The 16450-nt window shown below is 36.2% G+C and overlaps 1 protein-coding gene across 1 annotated transcript in view; it reads right to left on the bottom strand.

The window, feature by feature from the left end:
- The window catches only part of prkd3 (protein kinase D3), a 342598-nt gene that overhangs the window by 65849 nt on the left and 260299 nt on the right, over nucleotides 1-16450 (bottom strand). The window contains exons 5-6 of the mRNA XM_028797458.2: nucleotides 7877-8034; nucleotides 4756-4945 (exon numbers count right to left, since the gene is read on the bottom strand). Of these exons, the coding sequence (XP_028653291.2) occupies nucleotides 4756-4945; nucleotides 7877-8034 (348 nt within the window). The remainder of the gene's footprint in view (nucleotides 1-4755; nucleotides 4946-7876; nucleotides 8035-16450) is intronic.

The raw sequence follows: 16450 nt of genomic DNA, 5'->3' as shown, positions 1-16450 counted from the left end.
ATTGAACACCACCTCCAACCACCTCTTGACCACATCCCCTCTTCCTCGACCAGGGTGCTGCTCTTCACCCAATCGTCTGCTGCCTTATGCTACAAATGCCCAAACCACCTTAGTCTGTTTCTTCCCAACACAATATCAATTGCCTCCACACCAATCTTTCTCTTAACTCAGCATTCAACTTCATCTCAGCTTCTGCAAACATTTTACTAGCAATAATTACGAGCTATTACTTCTAAAGATCAGTGATCTGTAAACATCATCATTAATTACATCTACTGACTTACTGTATACAAGTCACTCCCTCAAAAATGATGTTGTGTTAGCTTTCTTAAAAAGGGCTCTTGTTGTATGGACTTCAAGTTGACAATAAGTTTATTAATTTAACCTGGACAGTATGGCAGTGGTTTAAGATTGTTCCTACTTTTTTAAAGCGAATTGCACTAAGCACTTTGAAATTGTTTAGTATATTTTCTGTATAATCAGATATCTAACTCTAGATTCCAGAAGAATCAGAAAAAATAAAATGAATCTTTGACTTGGAAAGTATGTTCTTTTGTCTTCCTTTGATACTTTCACAAGTTGTTAGGTATACTCTAAAATATTACACATGCAAAAAAAAGTATTTATTCCGAAAAAATTTATTGAAGAATGTTTTAATGAACCTGAAGTATTTCCAAAAAGTCCATTTGATATTAGCAGATAAAATCAAATCAATTTGAAATGCTGGAACCAGAGGTATTTCTGATTTTGCATATTTTTGGATTTTGGAATATTTGTATATACATAATAAGATATCTTGGGGACACTCTTGATCAAGGTTGGAAATGCAGACAAACCAGCTAAATGACGACTCACTTATAGAATAATTCATATTGTTGTTATGAAGTGTGTTGACATGACAAAAATATTAAACTTTAAAAGTGAGTAACATGATGTGCAGACTGTTTTTGAGTTCCTTTTAAAAGGGGTCAATTCTGCATATTTGAACTAAAGAACCAAAATATGCATATGCAACTTTCCACAATACTTTCAGTTTTATATATTTGACTGCAAAGTATTTAATTTTCCACTTGTGGCATCTCTTTTTCACTTTCTCACATACAAAGTGTAGGGAAAGTATTGTAATTGTCCAAAAATTTGACCTCGAGATTTTAATGAATCTCAATGTTTTAGACCTCCCTGAGTCCAATTTACTTTCTTGAAGGAAAAGTATCGTAATCGTCTAAAAATTAGATTTTGAGATTTTAATGAATTTCGACGTTTCAGACTTCCCTGAGTTGAAAAATATCATTTTTGGAATTATGTCTGTCTGTGTATGTGTGTGTATGTAAACACGATAACTTGAGTACACTTTCACTTACGTCAACCAAAGTTTGCATACAAATATTAGGTACAAAATGTAGATTTCTATAAACTTTTGAGCTACTTTCACTAACTAATTCAACTTTACTTTTATAATAATTGTTCATTATATTATTAATTTGATTTGATTTATTGTTGATGGTTCCTTAATGTACATAATATAAAAATATAATCATTGTCTTGCGGTTTACTCCTCGAATATCCATCCTCATATCTGAGTATATGACAAAGTCTAGGACAGACCATTCCCGATTTTTTTTTAATGGGTGCCTTGCACCCCCCTAAACCATGCAAATACCTCCCCCTCCATGCAGAATATTGAAACTTCCATTTTGCATTGCATCCCAGCATTTCATGGAAAACAGAACACACAAAAAAGTAAATTGCTTTGTTGCACATGCTGCTTCATGGGAGACCCCAACCCTGGTCATCAATTGTGTGTCCTAACTTTGTGGATTCTCATGGAGGACAACCCCACCCCCTGTTTCTGGTTGTCAAGCATATGTCGTAGTTTTGTGGCTTTTAATTCTTCACAGGGGAACAGACATGCTCAGAATAAATAAATCCATTTGGAATCTGCACATATGTTGTTTATATCCTCTCAACAGTAAAAAAAAAAAAATTACAGGGTAAAAAAATGGTGTCATATCTGCACTCAAAAATCTTGGGTTTTGGAGCATTTCTTATTCGAATTGTGGTTGAGCAATCTTCTATCTAGATTATCTATAAATTCATGATAAAGTAGTCTTGATAAGAGACTTCATTCTTCACATAGACATGGAAATTGACACCATCATCTTAAGATTTCTATCCCTGCCTAATTCTAGTACGCTTAGCTTACCTTAAATAATACATGTTAAATTAGAATCGATTTTTTATTTAAATTCTAATTTAGCATATAAAGTTAAAATTGTTTTAGTTACTCTTACCTAACAATATTCCTTTACTTCAGAGAGTTATACTATGACCTGAAGATGCAGGTCTTCCCAAAATTCTCAAGATAAAAATCTATGGGGGCAAATACTTAACCCACAGAATAAGTTCAACAAAAAGGAGAATGATCTACCTGCCAATATCAGGGAGGTTGCTTCTATTACTATTACTAATATTTCTAATTAATAACTCTTTTTCATTCTAATTCACTCCATAAACATATTGCGCTGCAGCTTGTATCAAGTGCTACTTTAATCAAGATAGCCCTCCAGACTTTAGAACAGGATCTGAGTGAAAGGGAGATACTCACATGAACAACGGCAGAAATTATTAAAGACTGGAATCATAATTAATCAAATTTTCTATACTGTGCTTAAGAACCTTATTTATAATATGTACTAGGGGGTTCTGCCACCTGCTCGCTTCGCTCACCAACCCCTGTGTTTGGTTAATCGGATTTACAATTTTAAAAGCTTTGTTTTTTCTTTGGAATTGTTTCAATTTCATTATTTGCACTTTTACTTTAAAGCTTCATTAAAAACAATATTTGGCATTACCTTTTCTTCAAGATCGCATTGAATTTTGATTCTGTTTTTGGAGACACATTGTGAATACACAACGTATAACTGCCCGTGAGTGAATATTGTTTCTGTTTCTATAATAAATAATCCAACTTTTTCTAATGTTTGTCCCTGTGATTTGTTAATTGTCATAGCAAAAACTATTCTCACAGTAAACTGTAAACATTTTAATACGAATGGCATATCACGATCTCCTTTGGTGTATAATGTTATTCGCGGAATATATACATCACCTTTCTTGTCGCCTGTTAAAATTTACATTGCTTCTCCGTGATCATAAATATACACCTGATCGAATTGTGTATTCTTTGAAATTAAACTTGCCTTAACTGGTGTGGGACCACAGATTCTCATAGCGTATGGTCCATTATTGTGTAAATCCACGTTTTGTGCATTGAATGATGCGAAGGCAAAAAGACTTTGTTTTCCACTCTTTGCCTTTTATTTCTGACCTCAATTTGTCCTGCTATTCTTTCAGTTACACCTGGTTCTGATGATTAATTACCTTCAGTTTGCACTAATGTGATCTTTACTATCTTTTTTTTTATACTGTAGCAACTGACGTAATAAAGTGTCACAAAAGTTTTACTTGAACAATCGCCGACTTCGTAACCCCAAACACAACTTTCTAGCACCCTCTCCGACCCCTCCTCTACCGGGTCTTGCCCCCCCCTTACCGCATCAATCAATACCCCGCTATCAGTCTTCTGTGCTGTACTCCGCCCTCCCACAATCGGACCTAATAGTCACTTAAAACAAAAAAAGCTTCAACTTGGCTGGGACGCTACAATACTTTCGAATTTTACTGCTTTCATATTCTGTACCTTTCTCTGCATGTGTATCGCGCCATCGTTTGTTTGAGCCTTTCGAATTCCACTGCTTTCATAATCTCTTATCTGACTTTTTTTCTCTCCAACGCTTTTGGGTCTCTTTTCTCCACGCTGCTCTTTCTTCTTTGCTTAGTCGTTGACGTTTCATCTAGAACGTTTTGTCCTTATATGCTTTATATGTGCTGAGAGCACAGGATCTGTGTGTGCTACATGCCTATACATGACTGAGTGTTTTGCTGGCCGTGCTCTTATTTGTAAGAAGGGCGTGTCTTGCAAGAATCTCATGTTCCACGTCCCCGAAAGACGGCCCTGGGACAATCTCTTGGCACCAAGTCTCATGTTTACGGTCCCCGCGAGACACTCCGTGGCCTGTCTCTTTAATCTCGCGGGTCTTTTAAGTGTCTTCCGAGAACTTCCGAGAAGATCACGTATCGTCGCCATGCTTTTCCTTTCCAGGATTTTTTTTTATAATAGAGAGATGTATTTTATATACTGTTTATTGGGACAAAGTACAGAGAAATTCTTACTTCATGTGCTAGTCAATATGCAACATACATTCACACACACACACATATATGTTCATATTGTGTATGTGTGTATATATATGTGTGTATATACGGTATATATAATATAAAAATATATGCGTGCAATATATAATATGAACATATATATGTTTGAGTTCATGTTTGTTTGTATGTGTATACCTCATTGGGTTTTTCATGTTTACTACATGATTTTTTACAATTTTTTGCTGCACGGTGGTTGCGTTCTTATTGAATTTCATTTGTTTTATTTAACTATGTGTAGAAATATGTATATTGCTTTAGACTGTAAAGGAAAGTGCACCACATAAAAAGACACTGAAACTGAACAGAATATAAAAAGCATGACAGGATGCAGTCCTCTTCCATTTACCAGACACTACACCAAAGCCAACTGACATTCAGCAAACAAGGGTTCTTATTAATGCTTAGCAACATGGTGCTTCCTAAGCAACGACCATTAAATGCAATGTGAAAAAAACAAGCAACAAAAGACCTTTAATGTACCTTTGCATTGCATTCCTTGTCGGAAGAGTCCTTTGAGCAAACGCTTGCAATACTGACAGATTGTGGGCCGTGTGTAGGAGTGCACAACAAATGTGTGAGGAACTTTAACACGCCCCAGGACCATTTTTTCCATCCAGATAGGACGGCCACTCCAGGAGGGGATGCGTTTGCCAGGTTCCTGGTGAGAGCGCTGGAGGTAAAAATGTGCAAATTAGAAAAGTTGTATTGTACACAAAACCTAGATATAGTTTGGTGGTTAAAACTTAAATTTGATAACAGCACAAGTATTTACAATAGATTTTTTTCTTCAACTGTCATTCCATTTTAAATTGTTAAAGAAATAAACTAAGATGATCTGAAATGTTTTGAAATAAGCAAACACAGAAAGAAAAAATCTGTCTTGTGGCCTCACTAAATTAAAATACCCTGAAGACAAAAAGATACTATAAGGGATGTAATATTTTGGTGGATTTTCTGGGAATGAACCTGAGGTTTCTAATTCATCTCCTTAGCCAGTAAGTCATAATACCATTTAAGAAATGACAGACATACTAAACTGATTTGCTGTCACCACTTTAAACAATATGATGTAAGGAAATAAAGGATTTAAGAGATAAGCATCACTTAGAGAGCACACAATGGCTACAGGGTAAACTGCTAACTACCATCAACAGTCCTAGAAGATTGGGTACAGAAATATCAACTTACAGATAACATAAATATGTTTTAAATGACTGTGCAAATGAAAGAAAGTTCATATAGACAATATAAGCATATAAATACAGACCCACACACCATATATACAGTTATATGCATGAATGTATGCTGATATCTGTGTGTTTGATGCAGTACAATTTAAAGATGTTCTCGTTCAAATGTTGACAAAACATTTTTTCTTAATATATTTAAGCTGGAATATATCATCTCAAAAAATCTAAATAAATAAATAAGATCAGGAAAAAAATTAAAGCTAGTTGGACTGGCTCCTTGACTTATATCTGAATACTGAGACTATAAAACTTATCTAACATGTGCATCCTGCCAATTTATTTTCCCAAAAACAACTGGATTTTGCCTCATCCTTATGCTTGCAGAAGTAATTCTCCATTATTTGGTTTTCTGCAATCTGTCATAAAGCAAACCATTAAACATATAAAGGAAGATGCACTGAACACCTCTCTGTTCTTTCCAGAAATTGCCTTATTTATGCAATTATAGGCAGAATAAAGGCCTGCATGTCTAATTAAATGGTCAAGGTTACCTTTACAAAATAAAAGTGTGGTCTTGAGGGATGAAGGAACCTAAAGTATTTGTGATTTAACATTAGGCCTATACATGATGTCTAAAGATTCAGTTGTTATATACTGCATACAGGATACCACTGAACAGTAGGATGTAGTGTCCAACATTTGGTCATCTTTAAAACTGAAGAGTTGATCACAGGTGGTGACTGTACCAGCACAATTTTTTTTTATACTGTGGTGAAGTGTATGCAGGGTCCGTGGTGGATCTGAGTAGGTGCAGATATTTTAAAAGAATAAAATAGTGCAGTTCACACAATGTCAGTGTAGAGGTGTGTGGGACGAAAGGTTAGAAAAAGAAGAAATCGAGAGAGTAATCATGGGAACATTATTAATTGATTTTAATTTCTTATCAAAAGTCTTTTTAGGGATTATTTATTGAAGATCACACTTTTGTTTTGAACACACTTTTAATTTCTTTAACAAAATGTACTATGCACTTTGCAAATTACTTGCTTGGTGTCCTCAATCATCCTAATCCAGCTCATTTATGATTATCAACGTTCCAAGGAAAAGGAAAACATTGTTGCTGCTGGCATCCGGGGTGTCACTTTTTACACTTCAACATCTTGGGCGGTAGCCACCACTAACGGCAAATTGGGTAACACAGTGGAATAGACCATTTCTAAGAGTATTTGGTAAATTATCGACCCATAAGGGACTGGAGAAAACATTTACCACTCTAGTGAAGGAATTGTAACACCATCATGAGCAAATGGAATTGTTTATTATTGCTTGATGCTGACCGTTATTGGTCATTTGGTCCTAGGTGTGTACCCTAGGGTAGGGTACTTGAGGCTATCAAATGAGAGAGCATTTCCATTTGAAGATTCAAATATATTATACTGGACAAGCATCCAGCTAGCATTATGCTGAATGCGAACTGCTCAGAAATACTACATGTGATATTCTGGTCTCTGTCCACATATATTAAAGAGGGAATATTAAAGATTACACTATCTGTAAGATCTGGGAGCAATTTTTGAGAAAACAAAATTGGTATACATTATTTTTAAAGCCAACCTTTTTCCTTTACAGACAAATCACATGCGCCACAACCTTTAAAACAGCGCCAGATCATTTTAATTGGAGTAAATATGCTGCCTGCAGACACTGTGAACATTTAATATTATGCTGCTTTTGTCTGCTCTAGCAATATTTTAGAAAATGTATCAGCAAATACAGTACAGTACTACAGTATTTACACAAGTGAGATAAGCAACTACAGGGCAGACAGTTAAATAATAAAAGTATAGCTTTAAAGCATCACATACTATATGCTTTAAATTGACTTTTGTTCCCCTCATTTGCTCTACAAAGTAATGTTTAAAATATAAATAAAATAATCCACTCCAATTTTACTTTCCTGTAGCCCCTTTTATTTAACACTAACAATCAAGACTCAGTTGACTGTCACAATCACTTAATCACACGTATGTGAGCTCTGCTTATGCAATTGAGGGCTCGGCTATATGCCTGGGACAAGTCTATAAAATCCACACCCAATGCTTGTGGCAGAAACAAAACATCAGCTTGACAATGGTGGATTAAGCAAGACTTTTCAGCTGTGTCAATAAATAACGTTTCTAACAAATGGATATTTTCAGTCACTGCAAGGACTCACAGGTTTTTGAGATTTTAAGAAGTAGATTTTCTCTTAAAGCAATGCAATCTCGCAAAGAGTGGGGTCTTATTAAAATGACCATTTTAGATGAAAGTAGCACATTTTCTTTTTTGGAATTGCTTCATAGATAAATGCAGGAAGGGGTTGTGGCCCTGTTATAAAACAAATACAACATTCTATGAGCCATACTTAATACCTCTTCAGTGGACACAGGTGCATGTTCAATAGGTGCCGGCCTTGGCACAGAGAGCCCAGGTCCTGGCAATGAGACATTGGACAATCTTCTTTTTCTCACTCCACTGCAGTTGTTAGGTATTTTAAAAGCACATCTTTTGTGATAATTCAAACCACACCCTGAAAAAAAAATTATAAGAGTAATTACTAAAATAAAAGATTACATAAACATTGTTTATTTGTTTGCATTTGTCATTCCTCATTCTGATTCTAATGAAAAGAAGAAAATGAAAACCGGTCACTTTGGAGTTCTGCTCATTAGTTTCATTACTTCTTCTACTTTCTGCTGCTCCTGTTAGGGGTTGCCACAGAGGATCATCTTCTTCCATATCTTTCTGTCCTCTGCTTCTTGTTATGTGTAAACCCAAATACACTGTCATTCTAAGCATAACCTCTAGGTGGCTCTGGTGTCATAAAGTGAAAAAACTTTCTCTAACATGGAGTACAATACTGTAACTGATTTCAAATATATCAAAGGTTCTGGGGATGCAAAACTGAAAAAAACTTACATCTCCAAAATGTTTTTAAATGAATATAAAATAATATCCTCATCCCATTTAATCCAACTGGAGGTGCATTTGGTCAGGGGCAACATAGAGCAAAGGGCAGGAAACAACCTGGACAGGTGGACTCACTGACACACACACACACACACACACAACACTCAGACTCACACAGACCAATTTGAAACTGCTAATCAACATAACCTGCATGTCTATGAGGAGGTGGGAGGAAAACTGGAGTATCTGGAAGAAAACCGACCAGGGCAAACATGCAAACTCCACAAGGACCACATCCAGGCATGGCATTCAAAGTGTGGACATTAGACCTGCGAGGCAACAGTACTACCCATTATAGTACAATGCTCGCAAAAATTGCTGGCAAGTTACTTAAGTAATTTGTGCAGATGTGTCATTCCTACCAGTGTTGAACTCATGACATTATTTATTCTGAATGTAATGAAACATAAGAAAAAGAATAAGATTAGAAAAGTGTGTGAATGTGTTTTGGGGGGCACACAGGAGAATGTTCTTCCAAATTCCTTACTATCCACAAATTATAGTAGCTGAAACAAAGGATATATTGTAAAGTTACATTGGTTATATAAGGACAGCACAAATCAGTGAAGCTTTTCATGTCCTCTTTTTAACACTAAGTTCACATGCTTGACTATCCTTTGCTTGGTAATGATCAACAGACGTACAAAAACATGATGGCAAAACATCAGGAAATTCTTCTTTGTGTACAACTTAACACTCAGACTTTACAGAACTCAAGCTCACAAAAACTGGAGAGATGAGGACTGAGGAAAAAATAGCTTGGTTTAATGAATCTCAGCTTCTGCTAAGGCACACAGATGGCAGGGTCAGAATTTGGTGCCAACAACATTTATCCATGTACCTAAGCTGCCCTGTGCCAGCAGTTCAGGCCGGTGGTGTTAATGGTTTTGGGAAATGTTTTCTTTGCACACTTTGGGTCTGTTAACTCCAGTCAATCCTAGCTTGAATGTCACAACCTATTTGAGTATTATTGCTGACCATGAGCATTCTTTCTTATTTTATTTTATTTTAATTTTGTATTTTGTCTTTTATTTTTCTTTTCTTCATTATGTAAAGCACTTTGAGCTACTTTTTGTATGAAAATGTGCTATATAAATAAATGTTGTTGTTGTTTCACAGCCATAATTTACCTGTCTTCTAATGGCTACATCAGCACGATAATGCACTATGTCACAAAGCACAAGCCATCTCAGACTACTTTCATGAATATAACAATGAATTCAGGGTTCATCAGTGGCTTTCCCAGACACCAGATCTGAATCCACGAGAACACCTTTGGGATGTGGTAGAACATGAGACATGACTGGGAGAAAAGACAAGCAACAGGAAAGTGTCAAAAGCAGGAAATCAATGACACGATCGACAAAGCCATAATAAGGAACAAAAATTGTGCTCAGAACCAGAAAAAAATAACAAATCCTTTTAGAAAGAACACTACAAAACAAATTTTGTATTTGCATCTCGGGTAAGGAAGTAATTTCTTAGATTATCTTTTATTCCATCGTATCAATACCTGAAGGACACAGTCTCAGAGAACACACCCATAGCATTGCGTGAAGCAGTCCTAATGATGGGAACAAATCATAGCAGCAATAATATAAGATGCAAAATGGCGCACCAAACGGTACAATGAATTAGATAACTTTTTACACAGTTTGAATTTCCAAAAATAAACATCATAATCATAATTAGGAGCCACAAAAGCCTCTAAAACGAATGTTTGACTTTGGAAAATCCATTCAATCAAACAAACCAAAACTGTAATAATAAGGAGATTCACAGTTGTGCAATTGACATGTCAACAGGATCTGAGTGATGCAATCATGTCAACATGGAATAGAATGTCAAAAGAATGTTCCCAACATCTTGTGCCATGAGAAATTAAGGCTATTATGAGAGCAAAAAGAGACCCTTTCCCAGTATTAGTATAGTGTTCAGTGAGTGTATACATATATAAGGCCTCACTTTTATGCATACAATTGGATGTGGAGCAATGTTTCTCAATTGGGAGACTCTCATAAGGAAAGGAGATACTTATAAAGACCATAGATGATTGCATAAGGGAGGAATTTGCCCTCATGAATGACAGAATCTCTTTTATGTAACTTCTAGCTTTAGGCAAAAAATTTTGTTGTCTGCATCCATGCACATAAAACTTATTCAGGGTATCGGTACCTCTTTGAGACCATAGGCTCTCAAAATGGTATCACATATTGACTCTATAAAATTACTGACTGACCTCAGTGTTTCAGTAATTTATGGAAATACTTAGAGACATGTAACTGGGACCAGACATGAACTTTTATTGGAATTGTATGTGTAATTAAAAAGCCCACTTTGAAAAAGTAACATGAAAATACACCAGACCAGTGACTGAATTTGAGGTCGCATAACTTAATCTAAGGCCATTTTTTTATGATCATGTAATTACAGTAATAGAGATTTGGAAGTGTTCACTGTTAACTTGATGATATCCTAACCCAGTCAGCAAGATTGTGAACAGGGTAGACTTAGGAGATGTAAAAGAATAGTAAAGATGTTATGAATTCAAGAAGACCCTCTAAAACATTCAAAAGAAGCAGGATATGAAGTGTCTAAATTAACGATGTTCTAGGTTCTTGTGAGGGTATCTGCAAGGAAAGGTGGCCAAAAAAGAGGTTAGTACTTGCCAATGCAGCCCTAAGGGCCATTTATGTATACTAATATTGAAAGACGCTTTCAGGATATAGAAAAAGCACTTCTGTGTAAAACTGGATGAAGGATCTTTTGTATTAAGTCAGGTATCAGAAGACTAAGAAGGCCAAAGTTGTAGGACTGGATCTACTTTGTTCTCAAGAAGAGTAGAACATTTTTGATGTTGACTGGAGACATCATCAAAGGGTGAGAAAAGAAATTAGATATATTCTCAAACTTTGCATGCATGCTCCCTTCTCAGAAATCTGTTCTCAACAAACATTTGGTACATTTCTTGTTACTTCAGATTCTCCATCACAAAGGAAGTGGAGATTCATCTTAACTTTTTATGAAGCAAAAGATATAGTAGAGGTCTTCAATAATGTGCGTAAATTGGAAAAAGAACCTTGACATTGGCCTTCTTGGTAAAGTAAATGCTAGGGTTGTGTTGAAATTGAGATTATGGCCAATAGTTTAACCTCTGCTTCAAATACATTAAACCAGATTGCATTTTGACCTTTGTTTTTGTTTGTTCGAGAGGTTGTGTAAATTGGTATGATCTGTGTTCCTGGAGAAGTATTATAAGCTTATTTCAAGGTATTTTGAAGGAGATACTTCAAGAGCACAGACGTCCAGAGCCAGTGGTATGCACTTTTCAATTGCTGTATTTAATAAGCACGTTTTGCTTTCATTTATTTGGCAATAAATCAAATCCATTTAAAGGGGATGTAAGATTTGCCTGTTATCTTCTCACTTTTCCTCTCCTCTTCTTTAAAAAGGAAAGATCCTTCAAGGTTTAGAATGTTTGTAGAACTGAAGGTTGCATCTCTGCTGTGTGCAGCTAATTATGTTTTCTTGCATATTTTTCATTATGACTTCTGGTACGCAGATGTGGTTCCAAGTTGATATCTGCTAATAAAGAAGAAAGGGTAGTTGTCCCAAGTGGGGAATTTGAAGAATTTTGAGATCTTCAGAATAAAATCAATAATGAGACTGATGAATAGACTTCTGTACTGTAGATACGTGGTCATCAACTGTCAGCCTGTCAGGTACAGGTTTTCTCTGACCCCAAGCTGAACTAAGTGCCACAAAAAGTGTCACCATCCCCCAACTAAACTGTGATGCTCAATCAGTTTTAGAAAAGGATTTTTGAACTTTCACTTACCTACCTTACACTATGTAAATACAGTGTAGCATAAGTGCTCATTTATCCAATTCAGACTGACTCCATTCCACTCAGCACCAAGGGAAGGAATGAAATCAGGACATTCTGTGGTCTTTTAAGGTAATTTATCAACATTTGTGTATCATTGTTTACTTTTTATTTTATTTTAATTTTAAGTCTACACTATGTTCAGTGAGTGAATTCAGTTTTATTTTTCAATGGGTGTGGATATTCCACATCTAGCCCATTTATTTTGCATTAACATTTATAAAAACACTAGCAACTGTGATCTGTGAAGAAACCTACATGGTAGGTTGGATAGGAAAACAATGGAAAAGACAGATGCCACAGTAGGGAGAGCTTCTGAAGACAGTGATTCCACAGAGAAGATTCAAGTGCTTTACAGAACATCTCTCAAGTCCCACGGCATGAGTTAGTCTGGATTATCATCCTACAAGTTAATAAACTGTCCTTCCTCACGCTATTAACAATATGCTTCATAACTATAAATGTCACATACAAATCTGACAGGTCTGAATTGAAGTAATAAGTGTGTGATGTGGATGAGTAAGGGATTAGATATGAGTGTCCAGGAATGAATAAGGGGGACTACCTGTTTATATATATGTTTATATACAAGGTGGGATTTACTTGTGCTGGCCCCAAAAGGTAATACTCTGCAAATCTGGCCCCTTGTTAAAACTATTTGTTGACCCCTACTGTAGATGCTGTATTGAACAGCAGAGGCAAAGAGGGATTCAAGTTCTCAGATGAAATGTTTGCTCTAATCACTGTAAATATACTGCTCCACTAAATCTAGAAAACAAGGCTGTTGTGGTTAAGGCATTAAGTAAAAAAGACCCATGGGAGCAGAGCACTTGGAGGAAGCCTATGATTAGATCAATTACATCTTGCGGGCAGGCCTGGGAACACCTGTAAATTCTCCAGCAGGAGTTGACAACTGCTGCAAGGGATACTGATAATTTTCACATCAAGCAATTTAATACGCATTACTTAAGTGCAAGTTTTTTTAGTTTAGCTAATGTTAAAAATTGTAAGATTTAAGAATTCTCCATACTTTTCAATATATCCCTGCGTTACACTTCTGTAAAAATTGGAATCTCTAGGCACTGTCAATCACTTCAAACTAGTGTTCTCAGAAACATTGAAAGTATCGATTGTATCGATGCCATCAAGTATAAAATGGTTTCAATATTCATTTTTTATGGCATCGATTTTACATACCCCACTTTTGGTATGCTCTGACATCATTTGCATTGCATCATCTGAGTGTTACACACATTGTTGCAAAAATGGCTACTTCAGTGGTGACAAGTAGATGAGTAGCACATAATTTTGTTTAAAATACAATGCTATGTATTGATTTATAATGTCTAATATTTTAAAAGAGTTTTAATTATTTAAAGCTGGTGTTTGGGATGTGTCAGGCTTAATTAACTCAGAGCACATAGGAGAAAGCTTAAGGGAAAGCCTTAGAGGAGGTTATTCAGGATGAAAGGAAGCTGGACATGACAAAATGGCTGGGATCAAAACTGTTAATGCATCTCTGAACAAAAAAGCATTTCAAGAAGATCTTACATGGACCCCTGCCTTGGTTATAATGTGCACCTTGAAATTCCCAAGGGCCTAGACATACCTTCTGTGTCTGCAGCCCTCTCAAGACTAAGAAAAACGGTGCCTGCTGAATGTATAGACAGCTGAAAATGAAAACAACAGGACTTACATACAGCCGAACACAAACTAATTCATGATGAGTTCACACGTTGGAATTCAGCATATGAAATGGTGGAGAGATGTACAGAACAGCAGCAAGCTGTCTGCTCAGATCTAGCAGACGACAGGAAAAAGTAGCACCACATGCCAAAAGACATTACAGTTCTTGAGGTTGCAGTACTAGGGTGTTGAACAGTGGTAGCCAATATGGATGTGGTTAGAAGTTAAGCAAAATGACACCTTTTATTGGCTAACTAGAATGATTACAATAGGCAAGCTTTCAAGGCAACTCAGGCCCCAAAAAGCTTGCCTATTGTAATCTTTCTAGTTAGCCAATAAAAGGTGTCATTTTGCTTAACTTCTTACCAGTTCTTGAGGCTGTAAGAGATGTTTTAGGTCCATTAAGCTCTTTCACTGATGCCCTTGGTGGTGAAAAACAAACCACCCTCTCCTCTGTTCTACTGTTAATATGAAAGATTATTTCTCATTTGACAGCTGATCTGGGAGATAGCATCTTGAGACAGCTACTTAAAGAAAATATCAAAAATGACCTAAGACAGAGGTATGAGGACCACCCTCTGCACTTGGTTCTCAATATGTCAACATTTCTTGACCCAAGGTTGAAAGACAGTTTTGTTGTCTTCAAAGAGGAAGTCAAGCAAATGCAAAACAACAGTGTTTATTTGCTTGAAGTGGAAACCCAAATTCAGCAAACACCCTCTTCAACCACCAAATAACCATCAAAGAAAAGAAAAACCGATCTGAAAGGACTATTAACAAATATACAGGGGGTCAGGGGGGGAGGGAGAACAGCCAAACTCAGCAGTGTCAGCATACTACATCATCTGAAACTGTGCATCTCACAAATGAGCTCACAGTTTATGAGAAGATGCCTGAACTTAGTGCAGAGGTAGTGCAGAGGAAGACTCACTGGCATGGCAGAAAACAAACGAGAAAAACTTACCTCATCTTGCTCAATTTGCAAGAAAGTATTTGTGCAATTGCTGCTTCTAGCTGTGCTTCAGAGCATATTTTTAGTATGTCTGGGCTCACTTGCAGCCCAAAAAGGGCACACCTCACAGATGACATGCTAGTCTTCCTTGCAAAAAATTTGGAAGCATTAAAGAGATTGCAATTTGTACTGTTTGCATTTGTAATGTATAGTATTAAAGTGTGCTGTTGATTTGTCATTTTTAAGTTGTTGTATTTCATAAGAATTGCATTACTGTTAATTTAGTTATTTATTGTTCAATAGATTGTCACACACTACTGTTCATTTTATATACATTTAGTGTGGATTTGTGTATTTATTGTGTATATTTTCTACCTCTGCAAGAGTTACAAAAGGTTGTACAAGATTTATTTTGCAATAAAAATACTTTTGAGTTACATTATGCTATGTTAAGTATCAAAAATGGCATTGAATTTCAATACTTTTCTTGGTATCGTATCGAAGCTTAAAAAGTTGGTATTGTGACAACTCATCTATGATTCTATCCTTCAGTTATCAAACATTAGACATTTGCTTCTGCAAATCTTTAACTGGTCCAACAAAAAGAAGCAAGGACTGTGTTTGTTTGCAGATCATTGTATTTAAGGTATTTCATCTGTGCAATATCATTCTGAGTCACTTCCAGCTTACTCCAACAATTACACTCAGAGTCATAGATTCAGATTTAACATAATATTCAACCTTAAAAACATCTACCAAAATCCACTACTCCATGTTTACACACAATCTACTGCTGAAGAACTGCCTACAGTGACACTGAATGCCTCTGAAACAGTGAGTACTTTGGTCTTCTTCCAATGCCATCTACGGGCACAACAAGTAATTAATACAAATTAAAAATCACCGGTCTCTCACGTTCCACCTTGCATATACAGTGGAACCTCGATTTGCGAGCCTAATTTGTTCCAGAAACGTGCTCGCAGTCTAAAGCACTCGTATATCAAAGTGAATTTCCCCATAAGAAATAATGGAAACTCAGATGATTCGTTCCACAACCCAAAACTATTCATATAAAAATGATTAATACAAAATATAAAGTAAAAATACATAAAACAAATTAACCTGCACTTTACCATTGAAAAGAATCATGGCTGGTGTGAGTGAGTTTCTAAACTCTTGTGGGATTCCACCCAACGGGACGACAGGTGGAAGAGCGTCCCAAAGCAATCACAGTCTCCCAGTGCTGTAGCAGTTCGCCATAAAAACGAATCCGAAAAGATTACGGACATGCTATAAGCGCCTGCCGTCGATGGGTGATACAAGTAAAAAGGAACATTATAAATGCGCAGGGCACAGTATTACTTGGCCACGGCCCTGTCTGACTGCTGTGTCTGTGTATAGGAGAGTGGCAGATCACGCTACAATAAATAACTGCGCTGTTGCTGTTTCAAG

The sequence above is a fragment of the Erpetoichthys calabaricus genome, chromosome 3 (assembly GCF_900747795.2).
Source record: "Erpetoichthys calabaricus chromosome 3, fErpCal1.3, whole genome shotgun sequence".
Lineage (NCBI taxonomy): Eukaryota > Metazoa > Chordata > Cladistia > Polypteriformes > Polypteridae > Erpetoichthys > Erpetoichthys calabaricus.
This window is presented reverse-complemented; position numbering and strand designations above follow the sequence as displayed.